General features: G+C 46.6%; 1 protein-coding gene across 1 annotated transcript; it reads right to left on the bottom strand.

Moving 5' to 3' along the window:
- Positions 1-19,104: 19,104 nt before the first annotated feature.
- On the bottom strand, positions 19,105-26,413 carry LOC109746623 (uncharacterized). The gene is made up of 6 exons (XM_073509507.1): positions 26,331-26,413; positions 25,986-26,121; positions 22,276-24,279; positions 21,692-21,841; positions 19,714-21,481; positions 19,105-19,189 (listed from the first exon to the last, which is right to left on the bottom strand). Exons 1-5 carry the CDS (start codon positions 26,411-26,413, stop codon positions 19,733-19,735), a joined length of 4,122 nt encoding a protein of 1,373 aa, XP_073365608.1. The 3' UTR covers positions 19,105-19,189; positions 19,714-19,732.
- Positions 26,414-26,817: the final 404 nt, after the last annotated feature.

The raw sequence follows: 26,817 nt of genomic DNA, 5'->3' as shown, positions 1-26,817 counted from the left end.
TGAAAGATAAGGGTCTGCTTTGGCATCTTCTTGCGCTTCATCAATTCTATGATATCACGATACAGTACACATGGTTAGCTTGCTTACTGTCGTGCATCTGCTTCAAACCAGTTACAAGCTGGTTGCATGAGTGCACTAGGTGGTTGGCATGAATGCCTGATCACGTTATACCTCAGATGAATATAATAAATATGTGCTACCTAGCCCTATCTTAAAAACAACAAGATGAAGTGGTTCATTGACAACTCATCATCAGTGCTCCCATATCCTGGATCATGAACTCTTTTGCTACATGGTGAAGCATTTCTTTCTCTTTGAAACAGAGGCAAATGATTTGCCTCCTCCATTACTTAAGCAGAAGAGAGTTGCTTGGTTAATTAATGAAAGCTGGGCGAAAACCATTGCAAACCGTTGAGCGGCACACATAGGATACCCCACACAAGCCTCTCCAAAGAGGGTCTCGCCGAGACAGCCCACCGGCATCATCGTCATCACTTCTGCTTTAGAAGGTCGAAGATTGTTTGTGGCAAAGTCGGAGTCGTTTGCACAGAGTATGGATTGACATGGTGAATTATTGATGTCAGCTGTAAATAAATCTAGATCGGAGAAATTATTTGTACGTGCCATTTTTCTTGGTGCCTTTAAAAATTACAAATTTAGGGGATGCATTTTCAGTCGAAGTAGTAGTATTTTCGCTGATTTGGTACATGCCTGATTGAGGATCGTGGCTTTCTTTACAGAGGGAGTACATGAGACTGATTTCGTACATATGAACATGCCTGATTACCTGTCGGGTCATGGCATGTACATGAAACTTCTTGCTTGCACAGACACTTCAGTCTCCTCACACGCCAGCAGACTACTATTAAAGACATCTAGCCAGAAGATAACAAGCTGTGATGGCAATGGTGAGAGTGAGATGAAGCTAGTGGATCTGCCATCCATGTGACACTGCTCGATCTTGGCTGAGAGGTGGATCTAAGGATGGGCTAATTCGCTATGGGTTGGGTTTGGCTCGGTTTGAACAATTATCAAATCCAAACCCAAATTTAACGGCATTGTTTGCCAACCCATGCAAGAAATCACGGGCAAAAAATTGTGTAAGCGTCCAAACCCAATGGGTCTATGATGTCTTCCCAACACATATACATATGATACAAGCAAAATGCGTACCAATTTTGAGATTAGCACTTTGGACACTATCAAATAAGCATAATACCGGTCTAAGTTTCTCATAAAATGACAACACGACTTCCGCCGTCTAAACTTGGATGACATGGGCGATGACCCCAAATCGCGTCACCACCAGACAAAGCCCATGCAGTGACGGGGTCTTCTCCCCTTATTATGGCGTGTGGTGACGTAGAGGTTGGTGGTCGGCAGTGTGGCTAGTGGCGTTACGCCGACGTATATGCGCGTGGTTGCCGACGCTGTGGCCCTATGGTGAGCTTCCCGGCACAACTTCGCGAGTGGGAGGCGGCAACTTGGGTGCTGGTGCAGGTGGCGCTCTTTGGCGTCTGTGCTGGATGGCTGGCGACCACGGAGGTTGGTGTGGGTCATATAGCTGGAGCAGCTTAGCCAGATTAGGGTCATCCCGCTTGGATATGTGAATGAGGTTGTGGATTATGTGTGGTAGCGACCACGGAGGGCTCACCGCTGCCATGGGAGGTGATGGGGTGGTCCAATTGCGATGGATCCATTCTATGCAGTGCAGTTCGGCCCGACAAGGGTCGGGGCTCGATCGTTGGTGGAGTTCAAAAGCAACGGGATATTTTTCGACTAGATAGAAATAGTAAATTTGAATTGAGTATCTTTTACTTTGGATCTGGCGTGAGCGGCGACTTGCCTAGTTGTTAGAGTTGTGGCTCCAATGTGGTTGTGTTGTGCATTTCGTTGGTCGTGTAGATGGCGGGCCACCAGTTGGTGGTGGTTGGCGGTGTTGGTGTGTCATCACCCTCGACATTGTTACTCGCGATGTGACATGGATGGAGGATGGTGCCATGGTGGAGCTCATTTTTGGCAGTGGGTCAGCGGCCATGCGGCTTCAGGTGTCGTGGTGATCATCGGCCGCGGTGAGATGCATGGGTTGCATCGCTATTGTAGCTTGAGAAGATGAACAAGCATGCACTACTAGGAAAAACCCTAGCAGTAGCGCGGGTATTTTGTCTATCAGTAGCGCGTGATGCCGCGCTACTGATAAGGCGCTACAACTAACATGTAGTAGTAGCGCGTGTCATCCAACGCTACTGCTATACATCGCTAGCAGTAGCGAGCTTTAGTGCAACGCGCTGCTGCTAATATTTGCAGCGCTTTTTAGCAAGAAGCGCTACTGCTAAGAGAGCGCTACTGCTAAATTTATTCCCCTCGCTACTGCTAGTTTTATTAGTTTCTGTTTTTTCTGCATATTTGTTTTCTATTTGAACAGGCTTATACAATAATCTTTAGCATATCATACACATACAAATGTAATCATAGCATATACATACAAATAGTCTCATCAAATCATGTCATCATCATAATCATCATCCAACACAAAGTGGTCTCTCGTCATCATCTTGAAAATACCGATACAAGTCTCGATTACTTGCAATCTAAACAATGATATACGCGAGAAGAGCTATCACTATGAGTGAGAGCGGAACTATGCAGTACATGAGTTCGTATCCCTCTCTCGCATTAGCGTGAACCTAAACTAACTACTGGCTGTCGCTCGGAGACCGGAAACCAGTACACCTGAGCCTGACACTCCGGCAACTCGTCGTATACTCCTGGCATAGCACTTCTTCGCCATCGATGATCTATGCACATGCATCGTCACATGAGTCGATGATATGCAACATATATAGTTGAGCAATAGAAAGAGACAGACTTGGCAAAAATAGAAGTAACATATCATAAGCATAAATAACAAAGTTCATCGTACCCAAAATTCCCTAACTAGAGTGATCTTCGCGAGTCGAGGAGGACGGTTTAATTACATCACAAATAAAGTTTCATCGTGCATAACTCAAAGTTTCGTCATACAGGAAGTATGGACTAAATGGACACATTGTCATATATCGACAATCACTCCAACATGTCGTGCCATCCCTCCAAGTCAGGGAGATAGTCCCCGAGCTTAGTGAAAGGCTTCAGGTCGAGACGCTGAGCGGCTACGCGTGTTCGGACGTCTTCCCGCGACATTTGTCCTTCTTCGTAGAACATCCCTGTTTTTGCGACGACCTCCTTCATGATGATTTGGGCAAGTTTGCGTTGGATGTGATAGAACTCAGCTCGAAGTCGATGATCCTCTATATCTCCTAAGTTCTTTGCCCATTGCAGAATATGGGCATCGCCGGATATAGGTGACATGCGAAGGTTCTGGTGATCCTGTCTGTCCTCCAGCATGTGGTGTAGGACATAGAATCCATCATTAAGAGAATCACTCAGTTGTTTGATGTAGCAGAAGTCGGTCTTATGGCCGAAGGCGGGCCTGCAGTCCCTTTTCTTCTTGTCCTTGACCTCTCCACCCCGTGCTATGTAGTAAAACATAGCACTGTCGAGAACAGACTTGATGTGAGTGTAATCCTTTTTGTTAATGTTCTTCGATGAGTCCAAGTAAAGAGCGTGGGAGTATCGAGGGTAGAGGATGATGAGGACGGTGCGCCCGCCGCTGCGCAAAATAAGTACACCTCAAATTAATTAGCCTCCACCGTGCAAATGAATGATTGAAATCGAAGGAAGGATATCCGCGCGGATGACTTACAGGGGATGATAAGGCACGAGAATCGCCTCCTTGTCCTTATTGGCGAGCATGAAACTGGCGATGTAGTCCCTCGCGTATTCACGATGCTCTGCGCAGACTCCCAAGAAGCCCTCGTGCATGAAGTCGGGTCAGCGACACAGATATAAGGTATCTGCTCAACCCCGATGAGGTATTTCATGTGCAAGGCATAAAGACGGACAAACGTAAAATCCAGCTTCTTCACGTGAAACATGTCGAAGATGTAGTCGAATCGAAGGAAGAACTTGTCCAGGACGCATGTGTGGACGTACGAACTTTGCCGCGGAACATTAACCACGTAGAGTGGGTATCCTAGATCTTTCGAGGCGATGAGGCCTTTCTCTATCCTGTAGGGGAACGCAGCAGAAAACAAAAAAAATTCCGACCTACAGACCAGCCCAGGACCACTATGGAGACTGCATACAAGGTTCGATCTTTTTCGTTACCGACTCGTAGCGCAGTGGGAAGTAAAGTCGATGACGGGTGCAGATCCCCGCAGCTAGGATTTACAACCTCCCAACCGCGAGGATGTATACCCTCATCTTCTTCTCAGACAGCCCTCCGGGAGGCGGTCGAACAGCCCCCCAGACGGTGTCGCGGACAGCCCTTCGGGAGGACTTTCGAAACTCGAACGGTCACTCGGACAGCCCTTCGGGAGGACCTTCGAAACTCGGACGGTCACACGGACAGCCCTTCGGGAGGCACTCACAAACTAAGACCGAAACTACGATCTCTCTACAGAGTTGCACACATACGGTGTCATCTATCCGGCAGGGCTTCGCCGTCCAGAACTAGTTCCCACCGGAACCCAGACAACCTTTCGGCTCTACGAAACTATTTCGCTGGGAGGGAGAGAGAAGCCAGATCATGCATGGCACTTGTATGTGAGAAGGGATGATTCTTTAGGCAGCACCCTCCACCCCTATTTATAGGCCAAGCCCAAGGGTGGCTTCTCCAAGAAGCCAAGGGGGGAAATACCAAAAAGGCCCTCAAGGTGGCTTCTCCAAGAAGCCAAGGGGGGAAATACCAAAAAGGCCCTCAAGGTGGCTTCTCCAAGAAGCCAAGCAAAAAGCACTTTCACTATTCATGACGACATTTTTCAGAGTCCGTTCGAACTAAAAATATTTATGTGCGCTCAGAACATTTCCAGTACCCACTAAAATAATTATCAACGCGTTCCGAAACAATTTCGGTTTAGTGATTTTCATCCGCGAAAAGCAAACAAGAATGCGTTTTCACTATTCATGAAGACAATTTTTCGTGTCCACTAAATCCGAAAATGTTTATGTGGGTCTTAGAATAATTCCAGTACCCACTAAAATGATTTTGGATTCGTTTTGAAACAATTTCATATTAGTGAATTTCATCTGCGAAAAACAGCCAAAGCGGTACCGGCAGCTCCGAAACATTTTCGGTTTTTATTTCTGAAAATTCCAAAAAGTTTCCAGAATAATTCTGGCACCCTCCAAAAATTATCAGGCATGTGCCGAAACCATTTTGACTTAATGGCATACCCCGAAACAACTTTTTCGGTTTCACCGAAACTCATCCGTGACCTCTCTCTGCGGTACGATTCCGCTGTCCGAAACATTTCGGTGTCCGAAACTTTTTCGGTGATTTTCTCTCAGACTCCCTGTCTAGTATTCAGCAGATAGATGACCCTTAAGCGTGTGACCCTTCGGTGAAGTATAGACATGACCTAGAACCCCTTCCGATCAATGATCAACATCGGAGCCGTGGACACCCATATTGACCCCTATACCCACACGAATGAATATTCAAGTGAACCTCCAGTTGAGGTGAGCTATTCCTGTTGCTTCACGATATATCACAAACACCTGAGGTGAGATTTATTGCATCCCCGTGGGCCAACACTTTGTCCACTATGCAAGTTACCTCGTTACCGGTTTTGTTCTCTTTTCTCGTTTCGTGTTCCGGCATCCCCGTGATCAAATCACAAAGTGTCTGGCTAGACGATGATGGACACCGTAACACCGAGTGGGCCCGAGTATATCTCTCCATCGTCGGAGGAGCAACTCCCAATCTCGATCTATCAAGTTACTTAACATACTTTCCCATGAACCCGTAAGCCGCCGTAGTAGCCATCCAGTTACGGATGACGTTTAACAAACCCCAAAGTTCATGAAGCAAGCATGAAGAAACTCGATACTCTCATGGTCTAAGGAATTATGCAAACATTAACTATCTCTGTGTTATAAACCATTAACTTGTGACGAATGTATCTCATAGCATAGCATCAATTCGGGTCGATTCAACACAAATGTCCTTCCTGACATTGTGCCCTCAAAGTTGCTTGGCATAGACATGCCCATGATTGGGAAAACATAATCATCATGCAAAACTTGAGCTAGTCTTAGAGGCACGACTAGGAATACATTTTACCATTTATTATTCCACACGTGCATATGGGTTCTCCCCAGAGCCTTTATGGATATACGGGCTCGGGAACCACAACAGTAATAGCATGGAAGATAAACATAATTATGAACAGGGAGATAATCAATAACATTTATTATTGCCTCTAGGGCATATCTCCTACAGACTCCCACTTGCACTAGAGACAATAATCTAGCTTATGCTAATGCACTTCACACCTGTGGCACACCGGTGTAAATATGCTTCGCTTGTGGTATAGCCTGATGTCCAACGGATCTGACGATTTCAGTTCCGTGCGTATCTTTGCATGTCCTTGCGTTTTCACGTTTTCACAAAATTCATATTTTGTGTGGACTTGGCTTTGTATGTATGTGAATCACAGGTCGAACCTGGATTCCTCAGACTGAGTTATGGAGCAACTACCTGCAGTAGTGTCCCATTGTCAAAAGCCATCTTGGAACTATACTAAGTTCATGAATGAACTATATGATTCAACATCTTCTTTGTCGCTTCTAAAGCGTCAACATACTTAGCCCTTGTTATAGAATTCGCCATAGTAACTAGTTTGTACAAATTCCAACTAACTGTGCCACCACATTGTGTGTTACACAAAACCCTTAATTTAAATCGAAAATCGCATGGAGAAAAGATGAAGACTGTATCGATGTAACATTTTACAACGAACTCTTCATGATCTCTGCTTGCGAGAAAACCATGTCATCAGTACTTACTCTAGTACTCTGTGACATCTTTCACTGTTGTCCCATGATCAGTAATTTGATCACTTTGGTATCCATACTCGCAACACCTTGGGAGTATCGGACATATCTGGTTGTTTTACATACCATGGAATACATGATTAATCCAAACACAAAAGTGTGTGGAATCTGCATCATGTATTTTACTCATCAGTGTTTTGGGACACCGAGTCTTGCAAAAACTCTTTCCATGTGACTTTGGCAAGAATCACTCCTTGGCGTTTTAAATGCTAAAAGGTTTTAGCATCTTGTCAATATGTATTCATTGCTTAGCCCCATTAGGTAAATCTATCTCCATAGATCATCATGCCTAATATTGAGGCTATTTAGCCTAAGCACTTCATCGAAAAACTATTTTCAAATGAAGTCCTAATTTGTGTCAAGAAATTTATTTCCAATTACCAATGTGCCAACCACATAAGGTTTTTAGAAATATTATTACGCTCCCACTTACTTTCTTGAATTACAAGCATCTTCGTTACCCATTGATGAAGTCAAAACCCCTTTGACCATTTCATCAAAACACGAAGATTCCAACTCCATTTTGCTCTCTTCTGTCCATTGCTGGAACTCTGAAGTTTGCATACCTACTAGCATCCTCTGGATCGACAAATTACTTTGGACTGTATCATATACAAGTCCTAGCTTTCATTTCCATCAGATGGAAATCCTTTTATCATCCATGTTTCATATCTCATGATTGAAATATGTATTAATTGCTAGTTCAACCCGAACCGACTTTAAGCATCGCTATGATGAAAACAACCTCATCGTAGTCAACTCTTGAACTTGTTATTTCAACAAGTCGAGGTTTATGGATAAAACATTTTATCCGTATCAGTTTTAAGTTCCATAAATATTCGTTAGACTCTAAGTCTTCCGAAAGGTGTATCAGGGTTTTAATCTTGAATCACTTATATGGAAACTAACTCGGGTTGTATTGTCATTTAGCCAATTCCGGAGTCAGGGCCCATCAACGCTTCCTTGTGTATCGTAGGTATAATGTTGCCTAACAACAATATCTCGTTTGCGCACCTGAGAGGTTTGCACGAGCCTTGCCTACGTGGTTCAGCTGCAAGTTCGACCGAAGTTCATACATTTTATTGTAGAGACTTCCGTATCAGACGCAGTAGGAAACTCTGGAATTACTTCCAAGGTCTCTTTCCTTTGATCTGATGACGTAGATACTGTTTATCTCGTCGAGTTGCACTATTCTCCCACTCACCTTTTTGAAAGAACCATTCTCTTTAAAAGCACACCGTTTCGCGGCAAAACTATTTGCCTCGGTATAGTGAGGGAGGAATACCCAACATTTTGGTATAACCTACAAAGTAGCACTTGTCTGATTTGGAATAGGTTTGTAACCTTTTACACAAGCCCCATATTCCAAATGTTAAGAAAAGATATAACATGGTTGGGCATACCATACCATGGCTTCATTTCAACAGACCCGATGTAGCTCTTTTCAGTGTAAAACCCGCAGTCTCTAAAGCATCACTTTAAAGGGATAATGGCAAATTTATTTATGTCATCTTTGACCTTACATGTCATAAATGGTTTGATTACATCTCCACGGACTTTCCACTTGCAGTGGTGTTCCGGGAGGTGCAAGTTTATGAAACCCCTTTCACAACTCATCAGACATTCGCTAAACATGTAACTCAAATATTCCTTTGTGCAATCAAATTGCAGAAACATAATTTTCTTGTTACAATAACTTCTACTTCATTTTTGAGAACCTTTCGAATGATTTCAAAAGATCCAGACTTACGTCTCATCAAGTAAATATCCATATATCTACTTGAGTCATTTCTGAAGATAAATAAATCCACCACTAACAACACATATCGGACTACACACATCAAATGTATGATCACTAATAAGTTTGTTGTTCGTTCCTTATGGCCTGTGAACGGTATTTTAGTCACTTCACTTTTCGGAGGAAAGTTGCAAGTGTCAGATGATTCAAAATCAAAAAGACTTCAAAATCCATCATAATGGAATTTTCCATGCGGGTTTCTCCAATGTGACCAAATGTAGTGCCACACTTGTGTGGTATTCTTTTAGTCTTGCGACATTTAGCGTCAGTGTTATGGATATATCATATTACCCTCAACATTCATAACATACGTCCCATCGATGATGGAAGTATGGCCCTTATGTTATTCATAATACTTAACAACAATTGTTGTTTTTATGAACAACTCTTTTGCAAAAAACATTGTGCAATTTGCGAGAGTGTATGAAACTCTAAAATGAATTATGAAAGTAAACCCAGAGGTATTGTATTATTATCAATATTCATAACATACATCTCATTCATAATGAAAGTATGGCCCTTGTGTTATTCATAACATCGAACATAAAAAGTTCTCTTATGAACAACCTTCTTGCAAGATACCTTATGCAATGGGATAGAGTTTGTAAAACTCTAAATGAATTATGAAAATAAATACAGACGACAATACACCGATGGAAGGTATAGTAACATTTACTATGTTCCCTGTGTATACCTTAACCTCATTTCTAGCTAGTCTTTCAGGCCATAGTAGTTCTTACATCGAGTTGCAACAGAATGCAATCGAGCGGGCATTTTTGTGATGAACTCACAATACCCAAGAATTAGTGATTAACATGTTTAACCATAATTCGCAAGAACTATATCTTTGACCAGCCTTCTATACATCAAAAACTGGTTTGACATTCATACATGAGCTGGATATTCTAGTCTTCTTTCCTTTTGCCTTTATACTTCTAACAATTTAACTTTTAGTATTTCTCCTACTCTCAGAAGAAGCACCCAACTTACGAGTGGCATTAGCCCCGGACTTCCTAGGCGTGTAAGTCATACTAACACCCTTTGGACACTTCCTTTCTCTTTAAGTTGTTGTTTTATTCACCTTTCATTATATGACAGGCGTTCTGCTGGATCCCTTTCCCAACAGTCAAATGCATAGTATACACTTTTACTAATACTTGCAAACAAACATTGCTTTGTTTGTATCTGAAAATAATTTTCAGTTCCATGAATATCATATAACTATCCCAACTTTTGAAGTTTGGGTTTCATGGAAGCAAACATATTCCACTTGACCGTAACAGAATTCTAGCTTTTGGATCGAAGGACGAGAGTCACATGATCCATAGCATTAGCGGGAGGATACGGAAAGCATGCGATAGGACAAAGTCCTTCTCGGCACTTTTGAGGACAATCCTCATATTACGTTACCAATCGTAAAGTTTTAATCAGATATTTAACAGCTATTAAATTTTAATAGGGAAGGTGGAAATGCGAGCCATTATTCTACAACTATTATGCAAGAAACGCTTAGACAGTGTTCATAATTAATTGCACTGAGAATTTAAACATGTTAATTCAACAGTGCGCTCCCACTCAAATCAATGTCTCTCACAATTAATTTTGAGTGATACAAGATCCAGACTTCAATTCATCGCCATAGAATCATCATCTCATAACGGGAATTTTAATCGGTAGGCCAACTTGCCGATCACATCTCTATGTGACTCTTGCTCATCTTTCGATGCGTGTGTTCCGAGCTCAGGACGATCCTGCCATGAACGTCAAGACAACCAAGTGATCTTGCTGCGAGGTCTGACCTCACCCGCCTCACACTTCTCTAATCGTTCGTACCCATGCATCCATGGCGCACCCCGAAAAGATAGGTGCCGTGACGGTGCTACACTTGGGAGAACAGTAACTACTTGATATTTTAAGTGAGAGATCACCCTAATAAAAGCGACTACCGCGCAATCAAGAAGGGTGCATCATAAGGGATAAACATCTCAGGCAATTCATAATAGCATGATATGGTATAGCCCTTTCTGACGGAGAAGTATTTCATTTCTTCGTCTTCGGCATTCGCGTCGGTGTTCACCTTCGCGAAGATTGCCACCACCTTGTCGATGCACCAGATAATATTGCTATCTCTATAGCTAACGAAATAATACATTACAACAAGGTTGACACGCAGGTCATTAAAGTGCAATCATATGGCTCCAGCCATCATGCCGAATCATGACACGCAGGTCATGTTAATCAAATTACATCATATAGTCATCTCATACATAATTGAATTAGTATGAGCACTGCTATACCACATCACATGCACATCCTGCAAAACCAAGTTAGACGCCTCTAATCGGTTTATGCAAAATTTATTTTACGTGGCTTCCAAGGTTTTGACTTAAACTGCAGCTACCAACATTTTATCATCAAGTATGATTATTCAGGTTGCTAGATTAACATCTCGGGGTGTATGAAACACAGGATAATTAAATCCCGAGCCCCATACTAAACTTCGTCATATGCATGACCCCTGTGCAGATCATATCTGCAATGCCCTTTCATCTGTGAATTTCATCTTTCTTTTGACTACGGGAGAACCCAAAGAACTGATAGCACTTCCATGATCAATCAGGATCACGGATTGCCAGAACTTTGTCAAATTCCACCATGCTGTCTCAAGATTGAGCAAACACAAATTCTAGGGAAGCAACAAGAACGTCGGGTAATAGATTTCATCTGTCACCTGCATAAATAATTTTCAGCAATAGATCTCATCCACTCCAAAATTATATTATGCAATACCCATACATCTCTATGTATTCTAGATCGCAACCTGCATCTACGCATAGCAGGGCTCATGATGCCACTGTAGGGGAACGCAGCAGAAAACAAAAAAAATTCCGACCTACGCACCAGCCCAGGACCACTATGGAGACTGCATACAAGGTTTGATCTTTTTCGTTACCGACTCGTAGCGCAGCGGGAAGTAGAGTCGATGACGATCGGCGGTGCAGATCCCCGCAGCTCGGATTTACAACCTCCCAACCGCGTGGATGTATACCCTCATCTGCTTCTCAGACAGCCCTCCGGGAGGCGGTCGAACAGCCCCCCGGACGGTGTCGCGGACAGCCCTTCGGGAGGACCTTCGAAACTCGAACGGTCACTCGGACTGCCCTTCGGGAGGACCTTCGAAACTCGGACGGTCACACGGACAGCCCTTCGGGAGGCACTCACGAACTAAGACCAAAACTACGATCTCTCTACAGAGTTGCACACATACGGTGTCATCTATCCGGCAGGGCTTCGCCTTCCAGAACTAGTTCCCACCGGAACCCAGACAGCCTTTCGGCTCTACGAAACTATTTCGCTGGGAGGGAGAGAGAAGCCAGATCATGCATGGCACTTGTATGTGAGAAGGGATGATTCTTTAGGCAGCCCCCTCCACCCCTATTTATAGGCCAAGCCCAAGGGTGGCTTCTCGAAGAAGCCAAGGGGGGAAATACCAAAAAGGCCCTCAAGGTGGCTTCTCCAAGATGCCAAGCAAAAAGCACTTTCACTATTCATGACAACATTTTTCAGCGTCCGTTCGAACTGAAAATATTTATGTGGGCTCAGAACATTTCCAGTACCCACTAAAATAATTTTCAACGCGTTCCGAAACAATTTCGGTTTAGTGATTTTCATCTACGAAAAGCAAACAAGAATGCGTTTTCACTATTCATGAAGACAATTTTTCGCGTCCACTAAATCCAAAAATAATTTTGGATTCGTTCTGAAACAATTTCAGATTAGTGAATTTCATCTGCGAAAAACAGCCAAAGCGGTACCGGCAGCTCCGAAACATTTTCGGTTTTTATTTCTGAAAATTCCAAAAAGTTTCCAGAATAATTCTGGCACCCTCCAAGAATTATCAGGCATGTGCCGAAACCATTTTGACTTAATGGCAGACCAAGAAAAAACTTTTTCGGTTTCAACAAAACTCATCCGGTGACCTCTCTCTGCGGTACGATTCCGCTGTCCGAAACTTTTCGGTGTCCAAAACTTTTTCGGTGATTTTCTCTCAGACTCCCTGTCTAGTATTCAGCAGATAGATGACACTTAAGCGTGTGACCCTTCGGTGAAGTATAGACATGACCTGGAACCCCTTCCGATCAATGATCAACATCGGAGCCGTGGACACCCATATTGACCCCTATACCCACACGAGTGAATATTCAAGTGAACCTCCAGTTGAGGTGAGCTATTCATGTTGCTTCACGATATATCACAAACACCTGAGGTGAGATTTATTGCATCCCCATGGGCCAACACTTTGTCCACTATGCAAGTTACCTCGTTACCGATTTTGTTCTCTTTTCTCGTTTCGTGTTCCGGCATCCCCGTGATCAAATCACAAAGTGTCTGGCCAGACGATGATGGACACCGTAACACCGAGTGGGCCCGAGTATATCTCTCCATCGTTGGAGGAGCAAATCCCAATCTCGAGCTATCAAGTTACTTAACATACTTTCCCATGAACCCGTAAGCCGCCGTAATAGCCATCCAGTTAAGGATGACGTTTAACAAACCCCAAAGTTGATGAAGCAAGCATGAAGAAACTCGATACTCTCATGGCTAAGGAATTATGCAAACATTAACTATCTATGTGTTATAAACCATTAACTTGTGACGAATGTATCTCATAGCATAGCATCAATTCGGGTCGATTCAACACAAATGTCCTTCCTGACATTGTGCCCTCAAAGTTGCTTGGCATAGACATGCCCATGATTGGGAAAACATAATCATCATGCAACACTTGAGCTAGTCTTAGAGGCACGACTAGGAATACATTTTACCGTTTATTATTTCACACGTGCATATGGGTTCTCCCCAGAGCCTTTATGGATATACGGGCTCGGGAACCACAGCAGTTATAGCATGGAACATAAACATAGTTATGAACAGGGAGATAATCAATAACATTTATTATTGCCTCTAGGGCATATCTCCTACATATCCGCAGCACATCGTCATGAAGTCTCCTTAGATCACCGAATCTGGCCCCTAGCGCTGCTTCAAGTAGGATTGGTTGACCGGGGATATGCCATTTTGCCGCACCGGGGATATCTATACGTTCTTGAACCCGAGGCTGCTGAGGCGGCTAGATCATAGAAGCAGCTTTTTTCCTTTCCTCGGTCTCTTCCTAGACTTCTTTACTACCGGAAGGTCATCCATAATACGTTCAGCCTCCGGAGACGGCAATTCAGGCACCGACTCATGAAGCTCAAACCTTATTGAGTGCCATCATGATGATCCTCATCCTCATCTATGGCGACATCACCAGCGACTAATGAAGCCTTTTCCTCACCCCTCCGCTATCACCCAGCACGACAGCCGACGCTAATTGGGTAGGTGACGTGTTGATGTTCATACCTAACTGCGTGCTCATGGGTGTGCTCCCGGCCGCCTCCAGACAAAGCAGACTCTTTGGCCACAATAGGACCCACCCATTGCAACAATCACCAAGCCGCCGCTGGGTCTCGTCATCATCCCCACTAGTACCAGAGGAGCCAAATTCTTGTGGCCCGGTTTGACACTGGCCACGGAAACCTTGAAGACGTCCGGGGGGATCGGCCGGCTATGGAACAATGGTTCCTTCGGCTCCATTATCGTCGCCTTCCCCACGTCCACCTTCTGGTCGCCGATGGTGTACAATATGGTGCACGGGGTTTTGTCGGCCTGCAAAGAAAAGTCTGCGACGTGAGACATCCGAAAGGCAACGAAAACGGGAGATTATACATTTATTGAAGGGGTCCGGTGTGACAGATACCGTGAGGGCGTCGAGCTCAGCCAAAGACGAAGAACCGCCAAGCACGTCAGGTGCAGGAGCCTGTGCCAGAGCAGGTGCGGGAGTCGGTGCGGGAGCAGGTGCAGCTGCAGGTGCTGCTGCAACGCTAGTCGAGCTGCTGCCCAAGAAGTCAGCAAGGGGAAAGTCCGCTGCATTTTTTTCTGGATTTTGCCTGCTCCAATTGAAAACGGCCGAAACCAAGGTAGTAGACATATCTACAAGGAACTGTTTTGCGGCAGCTACCGCTGTTGTGACTGTCTCAAATGATTTCTTCTCAACCGCAATCTCAACCTTCTTGTCGATGTTTTCTTCAGTTATCCTCTGTCTTTCCTTTCTCTCCTCCGTGGTCTCACGGTAGTACTTCTTCCACGTGGCACCATCTCCGACACCGTGCACGCGTCCATACGACGGTCGAGTCTCCACCGGGAGTCATTTCAATATGTTCAACGCCCGGTTGAATGGAGTGTCCCACTTGGGCCTCGCCAACGCCTCAGACGGCGAGTCGCTTTCGGCTGCAATCCTGTGCTGCTCTCTCTGCAAACGGCACAAGGATCGTTTACAAATATGACTAACGTGCAGTAGAATTGATCAGAAACTAAAATTACCAACAGTCTCATGAACTCCGTCGTGACCGCGTTCGTCTCGAAAACCTTCTTCCCTGGGTCCCAACGGTGCCGGGCCCTGAGGACGTCACGCTCCTGCGGGACGGTAAATTCCGCCAAGGGGTCTGGGATGCCCAGACTCGCGGCTTCCGCGTCCTCCTTGGCCCATATGGACCTCTTCCCGCCGTAACCACGGCTTCCGAGGTGGTGGCACCCAATGTTCCTTTGTTGAAGCCCCTCATGTACTTCGACTTTTTTTTGGCAGCTTCGGCCTCGCAAGCCGCCTTGAATATTTGAAAGTGCTCTGCCGTGATTGTCGGATTATCCTTTACAATCTCGGAGTAGGGTTCCTTTTTGTTGACGATCCGATATTTCACCCTTGGTTTCCAGGCGGCCAACGCGTCGCTAAACTTGGTCATGCCGTGTTTGTTTATCTTCTTCATTGCCGGGTCCTTATCGGGATCTTTATAATCCTTTTCATTCCGGCCCGGGAACAAGAATATCTGGTGGAGCTTATTTAGGAGGGAGGGCCTCATATTATCTATCTTGTTTAGTTTCTCATTGTTGATGGTGGCGGTTGTCCGTATGATGCAGCCTATTTGATTGTCGTAGCACGCGCGCGCTTCCTCGGGCGCTTATGGCTTAAAATTGCCGCCGTCCACCTCCGTGACCACCAGTCTAGTAGTCCTGAGCTTGTTAGGAAGCCGTTGCCTCTTTTCTTTCGGTCCTATACGGGCTCCGCTAGTCTCGGCGCCGGTCTCAGTCTCGGCGCCGGTCTCGATGCCGGTCTCAGTCTCAGCGCCGGTCTTAGTCTCAGTGCTGGTCTCGATGTCGGTCTCATTCTCCGATGTGACAAGTGGACCCAGCAACATCAACTGTTGATCGACGGCTTCCCTCAAAAATTCCTCTGCCGCAGGTACACGTTGTCGCAGTAACCAGAACCCTGTCCTTGATCGTTGCTAGCCATGTTTTCTACGATTAAATCTAGTCAATTAATTCTAGACCTAATAAAATGAATAATGACATAAAAAAGGCCTATGCTTTGCAGGAACGTTGACTCCTTCCCGGTGCGGCAAATCTCGGACACTCGATATGTCCTAGTTTGTAGCACAAGTCATGCCGAAATTCATGGAAAATTTCGGCATGACTTTTGTAGAAAGTGGACAAGTCGAGAACCTGAAATTTGCCGGAACGAAAATGAATCAACATTCCGGCAAAACATAGGCCACTCGGCTTTTTTCCCTGGAAACAACAAAGCCTCTTCGGCACAATCGAAACATGTGCAAACACAATTGAGGAATTTGCATATATCCTGACCACTTCAAATTTGCATCTCCTAGCGTTTGACACTTCAAGAAAATCTACACAAACCTCATGATCTCAAAAACTAAATTCAAAAACCAAATATAGAGTATATTTAGTTAACTACTGAACTAAACTTTACTCTAAACTAAACCCTACCGCCCTAATTAACATCTAGTTAAACAAACTCAATTGAAAAACAAAACCCTACTGAACTAATTAACATCTATATTATCTACTACTTAACATCTATTGTTACCCTAACTAAAAATATCTACAATTAACCATACTGCCCTAGTTAACAAGTACCATCACTATTACTAATTAACATCTACTACTACTACTAAAAATCATTATCTATGAACCCTAGTACTAATTAACATCTACTACTACTGCTAATTAACATGGCAGAGGAAGAAAAAGCAGAGAGAGAGGGGGTGGGGGAGGGGTGGGGGGCTTATAGAGAGGGGAGAGACGGTGGCGGGGAGGTGCTAGGCGACGGAGGTAGGGGCGGCGAGGGCGGGCTCGGGATCGGGAGGCGGCGGTCCTGGGCGGGCTCTGGCGGCGGCGGTGAGGTCGAGGGTGGCGGCGGTGAGGTCGAGGGCGGCGACGGTGAGGTCGAGAGCGGCGGCGGGCGGCGGCGGTGAGGTTGAGGGCGGCCTCGGGCGGCGGCGGTGAGGGCATGCTCGGGCTCGGGCGGCGGCGACAGAGGAGTTAGGGGAACAGGGGGAGAGGGGGGAAAGGAGGACTTAGCAAAATTTTGAGCCCGCGGTTGGATAAGTCGAACTAGCAGTACCGCGGTTTCGAAAATGGGCTATAGCTAAGTTAGCTATAGCGCGTTTTAGCAAAACGCGCTACTGCTATAGGAAGCAGTTATTTCTTTTGTTTATCCTTACATTTTCTTTTTTTCATTTCTCTGTTTCCTACTTCTTTCATTTTCATTTACTTTTCTATTTTTTTTCATTTTTCTTTTCTTTCTTAGCAGTAGCGCTCTACGCAGGAAACGCGCTGCAACAACGACCATAGTGGTAGTGCGCTTTTCGCGGAACCGCTTCTACTATTCCTAGCCTACCGCCAACACGGTGGGATTTATAGTGGTAGCGCTTTTTGCTGCACATGCGCTGCTGCTATAGTTGTAGCTATAGCGTGCTTTTCTGGAACGCGCTACTACAAAGTAGCAGTAGCGCCCTATTTTAACCAGCGCTACTACTATACCTCTGTGTATAGGCTTTTCCCTAGTAGTGATGATTCAGTGACGATGTGTTTGGTGAGCTCTAGGTGAAAGACTAACACCGACTTCAGATGATGCCGCCGCCGCCGATGTTCTTAGACATGGCTGCCCTCCTTGAAAACATCTTTGTAGATCCCTTCACCTCACTCGTCATTTTGATCTCGGGCTCTTCCGACCCAAGTTTTGGCCTTGGTCCGAGTGGCCATTTGTGTCGTTCCCGTTGCTGCCCCCTTGGGGGCGTCGCCTTGGAGGGCCCGGTCTATCAAGGAGTATTAGTATTGATTAGCTCTCCTTACATATTCCTTGAGCTATGCTACACATATAAATTGGTCCCCTAACAAATAAATTGATTGAAATTTGAGAGGATCAATAACCTATAATGTTGGCACAGGTCCAAGCTTGCGTACACACCAATAGAGCTTCAGCCATAGGCCCAAGTCAGCTACGATGTGCACGGCCACTAGTGCTAAAGGTTGATTCTAATGTCACCACTGTCATAGGGATATGCAATATTTTCATGAGCAATTCTTTGGAAAGTAGGATACATTGCAAGCCCAAACTTCCACCAAGTGATCATGTCCATATCTTTATCTGGTATTCTCTTGATTTTTTTTAGAAAAGGAGGATGACCCCCGGCCTCTGCATCTGAGAGATGCATACGGCCACTTTATTTATTATTCTCGAGGACCTTACAAAGTATTACAACAATATGCCCGAATCCACCATCTTGGCAACATCTACCGCTACTCCTACCCAAATGATGAAGGGGTGCTAGCTGGGCCACTACCCAGACCACTCACCTAAGCCTAACATCAAAAGCCGGAAGGGGTGCTACAGGGGTGGTAAGTCCTTGGTAGACAACATCTTCCTTCTTTAAGGCACTGGCTTGAAGCGTTAGGTCTTTTGTCAGCTCAGATATCACATGTAGGTTTTGTGCTTAGATTCGGAGAAGCTACCGCGAGGCATGTCACAGTTGGTTTTGCTTCACATTATTTTCAAATATATTTAATACTATATGTGCGCGCGCGAGCTTCAACCGATGTAGAAAGATGGGCCATATCCTCCTTCCTGAAAACAAAAGCAATTGCTAGTTGCGAACTGGGCAACTAAGTATGCAAGTTCAGACAACAACTATACCTCATGTCAAACTTCAGTATACAACAACTACAGCTCATGTCAAACTGCAGTATACAACAAGTTCCAATTTCAGAGAATCAGCGGTCGTCCCTTATAGGAAGGGACATTACTCTCTGTACGAATTGGGATCTTGCACCCCCAAAAAACATTCTGACACTCCACCCCTCTGCTGTTGTAGGTTTGGAGATAAAACAGGCATATGCCTTGAGAAAACAAAACAAAACAACATCCTTTTCGAGCATCTATGTAAGACAATACAACATGTTGACCGCACTTTTTGTACAGACGGGGCGTTCCATCGCTCTCCTCTTGCAGATGCAGACATACAATTAGCTTCACCACAGGTACACCGCTCTTCTACGCTGCATAGAAAAGGGAACACCATCAGTTTATGTTATAACTGGTAAGTAATACCTTGCACATACATTATAGTGAAAGAGCACACTTGCTGATAAACTAATGGACATGAGTACAAGGATAAGCAATCTCACGATGAATAACTAATTCAGAAAAAATTCTATTTCATTTTATTTTATTTTTGAAGAGCAATCTGAGTTACAATGCAAGTAGACACACAGCCTCACGATGAATAACTAATTCAGAAAAAAAATTATGTTTTATTTTTGAAGAGCAGGGGGGAGGGGGGGCAAGGCCCTCCCGCCTGAATATTTTCCATTTTCTATTGATTTTTCTCCATTACAGAGGCGATCTCAATTCAGAATTTCTATTTTCAATACCTTGCAAATAATTTTACTTATTTTATTTAAGAATTCATAAATTCAGAACTTGATGGAACACCTGCTTGTGCACAAATGAGATAAAAGGATAATTACCACAAACAAATATGGAAATTGCAAACATTCTGATCTCAGAAGCTTCCACTTACCAGAGATCTATAAGTTCTATCACCACTGCGACGGGAGAATACTCACAAACATCTCTTTCAGATCTTCATCTTCAGTCATCTGTTCCAAAATCCTGTCATTGGAAATAAATTCTGATGACCGGCTGCACTCTGCAGGCTGTGGCTCACTTGAAAATAGCAATTTGGACATTTGGTCCTTCTTAGCTTGTGTGTCATATTTGGCCTTCTCTTGTGTTCCTTTTGCGATTAGATTGTATGTATGGACAATCTTTTGTTGACCAATACGATATGCACGTCCAATCGCCTGCCTTCCAACAGAAGGGTTCCACACAACATCAAGGAGCACCACACGCGATGCTCCAACGAGGGTGATACCTTCTCCACACGCCTTGGTCGATGCAAGCATCACGTTGGCCTCGCTCTCCACATCATTGAAGGCCACCATCAAGGTTTTGCGGGTTTTAGGGGAGACATTTCCACTCATATACATGATCTCTTTGCCTTTGGTCCAGTTGAACTCATTCCTCAGTTGTTGCATCATCAACTCCAATGGTTCAAGAAACTGGCTAAACACAAGCACTCGCTCTTTTAAAGCTTGACATAGACGCACAACCTCGTACACAAACCTCGTCTTAACTCCTTCACTTGGCTTCAGCCGTAACCTCTCCAATGGAAGCTCGTCCACAACAGATGTTACTTCTTTTGGCAACTTTTCCATGCCAGCAACGAGGGACGGATGTACAGACGCAAGAGATATCTTGTATTCCGACTCAAAAGTGCTGCCCTGTGTCTTATTTTTCTGAGGATGTTTGCCACGTGTTTTATGTTTCTCCATCATTGCGATTATCCTCTTCTGGCTGGGAAGAGGATTCAGAATCACAACAGATTCTCTTAGTCCTTTGAGGGATTTATGAAGAATGTCGCCATTATGGATGTGCACAAAAGGGTCCAATTTTTTCATGATCTCGTCTACCATCACATCTGTCATGTTGTGTAGTTTCGAAGAAGGAAAGAAATCCATGGCTTCAAAATTTGCCAGAAGTAACAGGCTAAACATGCTCCGAAGCTCTTCAAAGTTATTTTGAAAAGGAGTTCCGGATAGGATAATTCTCCTTTTTGTACGAACTTCAGCAAGAGCCTTAAAAATATTGCTCTCCTTGTTCCTTGGCGTGTGTCCTTCATCAAGGATCAGCAAGTCAGGCCTTTGAAGAAGCATCTGCCTCAGCTTGTCATCATCATTGCCTTCTCCTTTGGTGAGCTTCTGGAACAGGCTGTAGCTTAGTCCAATGATGCTATTCCCCTCAGCCCACGATCGCAATTTCAGCGCGCGCATATAATTCTTGTCAATGCTGCTTATGGACAGCCTTCGGGCCAAATCCTTATCATTCGAGGCCAGTTTTTCGACCGTTTTATCTCCATGCCAGTGGATATCTCTGGAATTCAGTATGTGTAAAGGTATCTTCACATTCCATTTCCTGAACTCAGTTTCCCATGTGTCAAGCATCCCCTTGGGGGCAATGATGACCGGAAAACACTGCGGGAAAACCTCGAGGTAAGATTGAACAAATGTGATCGCTAATCTGGTCTTCCCCGTCCCTGGGGCGTGAGAGATCACACAGCCACTTAGAGTATCAGTTTTCACAATCTTCTTCACTTCTTCAATGTCAATTCCTCCGGCCAGTTTCTTCCACATGAAAGGCTTCCTGCTGGTGTGGGAACATGTCTTCTCGGATACCAGGAATGAGATTCCATACAGGGCCACTTTTATGACTACCAGTGATGTACTCTCCTTCATACCCCATTGTTGTTAAGATGCCATTAAAAATAATATTATCCATGTTCAGCTCGCGAGCCGTTGGTTCCCTTTCCGCTGAATAATTCCCCTAAATCGAGTGAAAAAATATAGGAATCATATGAGTCGATTACAAGAAGTATTGATATTGTCGGTGAGGTCTAAGCAGTTATTTGAAAAAAAATGTTGGATAGCGCAGTGCCTTACCATAGGGGCCATTACATATTTAATTTCAAGAACAAAGCCGCAGTGCTTGCACCAAGTTCCAATTTGGTCATCGGTAAATAAATCATGCTTCCCTTGACTGCTTAAAGTTTTTTGGTCTGATGGAATATCTTGCCCCTGGCTCTCTTCAACCTGAAATGCAAGATGTAAGGATTGTTTATATCTGAACAGTTAACTGGAGATGATCACAAATACAAAATTTACACGATTACAGAACTTATCATTTGAGAAAGATGTAACATGTTTGCATTTGATTTGTGAAATAAAATATAAGGCTTTTGTTTAAGCTTACGGGTGAAAGCTCACCCACCTGCGTTTGATCCGCAGGGGACACTCATTTCTATCAAACTAACGGACTGTTAAATGAGGGACTCTTCCCCCTTTAGCGAACATTTTATAGTATCAAAACAGTTAACTGGAGATGATCACAAATACAAACTTTTCCCAGGCACCGCAGAAATGAAATTTCCAGGATTGGTAGCGAGGACTATTCTACAGCAAACAATACTACTTCAAAGCAAATGTAGTACTAGTATAATGAGAAGCACTAGCAGAGAGCTAAGTACCTCCTCGGAGCTGTGAGCATTGGCATTGTTGGCTTCAAGGACAAAATCGTAGTCTCCCCACAGTTGATCCTCAAGCTCGTCATGCTCTGATTTCACTTCTGCTTCCTCCCCGAACTTGAACACCAGAGGCATCGTGTCGCTGCCGCCGTCCTGTGCATCGGCAGGAGCAGAGCCATTCCGGTAGCTCGGTATCCCGTCGAATAAGGAGGAGAGTCGATCATTGCAAGGGATGTCCTCCTCCTCCGGATGCTTCCTCTTGCGATGAGACAGGGAGCTTTTCTTGAAGGAAATGTCATCCTGCAGACCGCGCCCCTCTGCTGTGTTCGCAGCGCGATTCTTGGCGCGTCGTGGGTTGGTAGAAGAGCCAGCGTGGGTTTTGCCACGTTCTTTGGCAGCGGACTGCTGCCGGTTTGACGCTCCGGTCTTCGGCCGGCTTGAGCTCGGCCCCTTCCTGGCGTTCCATGGGAACGTTCTGTCGTCGTCAGGTTCAGCGTCTGGGTCGTCGTTGTGGTCGTCCTCTTCCTCTGAGCGCCCGCCTTGGCCGATCTGCTCCCGGCACCGTCTCTTCTTCTTCCTATTCGCCGGCCTTCTGTCTTCGCCGGCGCTGTCGTCCTCGGCCGCCCAGCTGGTTGGCTGAGGCGGTGGCACGGCTTCCTCTGGCTCGGAGCCGGAGGAAGATGTGTCGAGCAGGACCGGCCTGCTTACAGTACCACGTTTCAGCAGTTTCTTGTTGGTGCAGCTCAGCTGCGACCGTGTCCGCTCACTGATGAGACCCCGGCCGGGAGGGGGGGCGGTGGTGTCGGGCTCCTCGACGATCCACAACCCCTCGAATCTCCTCTTTCTGATTCTTGGCAAGCCCTCGACGGCTGGTCTGGCCCTCCCACCGGCCTCGCCGGTGCTGCGAGGCGCGACACGCTGGTCCTGCCCTGCCTCGCCGTTGCGTCTAGGCGCGACACGCCGGTCCTGCTCTGCCTCGTCAGATTCTTCTTCTTCTTCCTCCTCCGCCTCCTGCTCCTCCTCCTCCTCCTCCTCCTCCTCTGTCTCTGTAGTGTCGTCAGACTCCTCTTCGTCAGCATTGGCATCAGAACTGTCGTCGTGAGTGCTGTTTCCGTCGTCCTCCCCACCGACCTCCTCCTCTACGGATTTGCATCTGCCGGGGCTATTACCATTGTCATCCTCCTTCTTCTTCCCCTTCATCACATCCACATCCTCCTTCTTTCTCTTCATCACATCATCAGCCCCCTTGCTCTTCCCCTTGTTCTTCCTCTCATCATCATCCTCCTCCTCCTCATTGTCGTCACTTTCATCATCCTTGTTCGTCCCGTTCATCACATCCTCTTCCTCCTCCTCCTCCTCCTCGCTATCGCCACTATCGCCACAATCGTCATCCGTGTTCGTCCCCTTGATCCCATCCTCCTCCTCCTCCTCCTTGTTATCTCGGGATTCCTCATCATTGTCATCTGAACTTCCCGTCTCTTCATCTCCATCGTCATCCCCGCTGTCATCAGTTACCACAATTCTACTTCTTCGGTGGCCGTCGCGTGAACGATTACGAGATGCAACAACCGCGCCGGCCTGCCTCGCCGGCGCAGCACCATGCCGGCCCGTATGGCCGAATCTCCCATCGTCAGCTGAGCTGGTGTCTTCCATCTCTTCATCATCACCTTCCTCCACGCTATCTTCGGACACCACGGGTGCAGCATACTTCGCAGCCACTTTTCCTCGGTCGCCGCTCCGCGAACGAGGGCTTGACGCAACAACTGCGCCGGCGCCGAGCTGCCTCGCCGGCGCAGCATCACGCCGGCCCCTGTCGCCACCCTCGTGGCCGGATCTCCCGAGCCGTCCATCGTCGCTGGAATGATGAGACCGAGGACGACGGACGGCCTCGAGTCTCTTGTGCTTCCTCGACTCGTGGGAGGTTCGCGGTTCGTCAACAGGCCTCGTCGCGAGAGCGCGACCCCCCGCCCCGTGCGCCTTGGCTCCGCTCGACGACTCTCGTCTCTGCTGTTAGTAGTAATCTTGACATGCATAGATTTTTAGCCGCATGCATACAGGAGCGTGCATCACGGTCAGTTAGCCGGGCCATATTCAGTTGGTTGGCTGACTTGATGTGTTCAGGTTGTTGGCTAGCTTTGTGCATGAAATTGTGAGTGGACTCGGTCATTAGAGGATAACCACCACGATGGAGTAGTGGCCGGTGTGTTGGCCGGATCGTGCGTGCATGGATGCATGCAAGTTAGTTGGATTAGCAGGAGTTAGCGGCCGAGTGTGGCGGCTGGCCAGTGCGTTTGTGACTCTTTTGTACTGGTATTTAAAGCGATCAGGTGAATGAGAAAGAGCGTCCGTGAGGGCTGGAGAAACAATGTAGCCACTGTGTGATCGCCAAGGGAGCTTCTTGGCAAAGCTTGTGAGTTCTTCCTTGGTGCATGTGTGCGTGGGTGTGTGTGGAGTTTCTCCTTGTGTGAGGCAAGAGGTAGAAGAAGAGCGGCGTCGATGGAGGCGGCGCCAACATCTGCTTCTTCGCCTTCCTGGAGCCACCGGGCGAGGAGGCCGCCGCCCTCTTGCGACCTCTCGCGCGTGAATAATCCGAATCGCTTCTCAGACAGTAGAGGTATGTGGCTCCACTATCGGAGACAGGATCCGCCCCCCGGCCATGATGGCGTGCGGCTACCTTGTTCGAGCGCCAGCCGCGCATCTCGTCGTCGTCGCTGTCACTGTCGAGCTGGATGGACGGCGGATTCGCGGCGCCGGAGCGGACCACGGACGGAGAAGACGCCGTGGCCGGGTTTCGTCGCGCTGGCGGCGATCCCGCCGCCGCGCGACCACCGACCGACGGACCCTCCCGACCGCGTTCGCGACTACCGGGGCGGCCTCCCTTAGCGCGTCCTCCGCCTTCACCGCGTTCCGAGCGGCCACCCTTAGCGCGGCTTCCGCCTTCACCGCGTACCGGACCGGCGGAACGGCCCCCCGTAGCGGGGCTTCCGCCATGACGGCCGCTGCGACCTCCGTCATCGTCGCCGTCGCCGTCGATGTCGACGAGCGGGACGGTCTTGCGTATCGGGAGGTCGACGACCGGCGGCGGCTTGGGCATCACGGTGGGGCGGCGGTGGCGAGGCGGATGCGGGGTTTGGAGCGGGGTTCTGCGTTCGTGCTGGGTTGGTCACGGGGACGGCTCACGAGGGGCGGGACGCGCGTAGATTTTAGGAAATCTTTTCCCCTCTTCGATTGGGAAGCAGGAACGGAAGCTGTGCTTTTAATGACGGCCCGTCTGTCATTGGCGCTCAAGCGAACGGGTGAAAGATCACCGGATTAATGCGGGAGAAGAAGCGTCGGGGCGTACGCATTCGGCCATCTACAGCCTATGACCTGTGGGTCTCGACATTCCCCCGATTGTTTGGACCCAGTGTTCAGCGTGCCAAATATTTTTGCGGGTGGAGAGAGGTCAGTGTGGATAGGCTAAGCGTATCGTATCTTTAGTAGGGAAGATTGTCAAGCTCATTGGTAGCAAATTAAGACACCACCCCGCAATATCTTAGGCTACTCCCATGCAAATAAAATTAAATAAAATAAAATCTTAGGCTACTCTCTCGCGTTCGCAGTATTTCTCATGCGTACACATCGAATGAGAGTGTGGTCTGTAGTGTCCTGATTTTGCACATAAAGATTGCATGACACCGTGTTGTCATGCAGTCCAGGCCCGCCTAACTCACCCGTCTATCATTCAAGTACGGTATTGAATAATCAGCCAGACGGGAATTTTGGAGGTTAGAGGCACCTTGGTCTTCCACAGCCATGGGGCGATGAAGAGAGTCGAGCCTTCCAATAGTAGACCATAGGTGGAGCTTGCTAGATATGTCCCATATTTACTCCAACGTCAAGAGAACTTATCGTCCTATTGCATGTTGTACTCCACCGCAGCAGCAACATCCCATAGCTTGATGCGTTGTGTCAGTGCTTGAGTGGTAACTGGTAAGAGCACCTCAGATGTCTCGAACCCAAGCATAGTTTAGCAGTCCCTTGGGCACGGGGCGGTTGTTAGCAGCTTTAGCATTCACCTTGACCCACACGAGCTGTGCGATCTCACACGCCATTCACCCATTGATCCATCTGTCCTTCCAACACAGAGCCCTCTTGCCATTGCCAACTTGACTTGAGCAAGACTATAGAATATTGCATTTGACTTTTTGGGCCTGAGATGAGACCAAGGCCTTGCTAAGGCTTAGCTGGGTCCATGGGGTGAGCAATCCACGTGCTCGAGTGACGTGTTGTGGCGAACTGGCGGAAGCTCACTGGATCAACCGCGGGAGAATGAAGCGTCGACGCATAAGCGTTCACCGAGCTATTCCCTATGACTTGTGGATCTCTGAATGTTTGAACCCGGTGGTTAGTGTCAAATTGCTTGTGCGGGTGCAGTGGTCGGTGTCGAAAGGCACGGTGAGGGTTCATCCTACTGGATTTTCCGGGTGCCTATGAAAAGATCAAACAACCAGAGTTGGAACCTATACACTACAGTTTACTACTCCGTCTTGCTTGCGTAAAAAG

Source organism: Aegilops tauschii, chromosome 2 (genome assembly GCF_002575655.3).
Source record: "Aegilops tauschii subsp. strangulata cultivar AL8/78 chromosome 2, Aet v6.0, whole genome shotgun sequence".
NCBI classification, from domain to species: Eukaryota; Viridiplantae; Streptophyta; class Magnoliopsida; order Poales; family Poaceae; genus Aegilops; species Aegilops tauschii.
Note: the sequence above shows the minus strand (reverse complement) of the source record. Positions and strands in the feature narration are given on the sequence as shown.

Bases quoted from the DNA above. Each gene is read 5' to 3' on its own strand.
- LOC109746623 (XM_073509507.1), bottom strand. From the start codon at position 26,413: ATGGCAAGAGGGCTCTGTGTTGGAAGGACAGATGGATCAATGGGTGAA. The intron at 21,842-22,275 runs GTACTTAGCTCT...CTTGCATTTCAG, and splicing joins ATGCTCACAGCTCCGAGGAG to GTTGAAGAGAGCCAGGGGCA. The intron at 21,482-21,691 runs GTAAGGCACTGC...TGGGGTATGAAG, and splicing joins AATATGTAATGGCCCCTATG to GAGAGTACATCACTGGTAGT.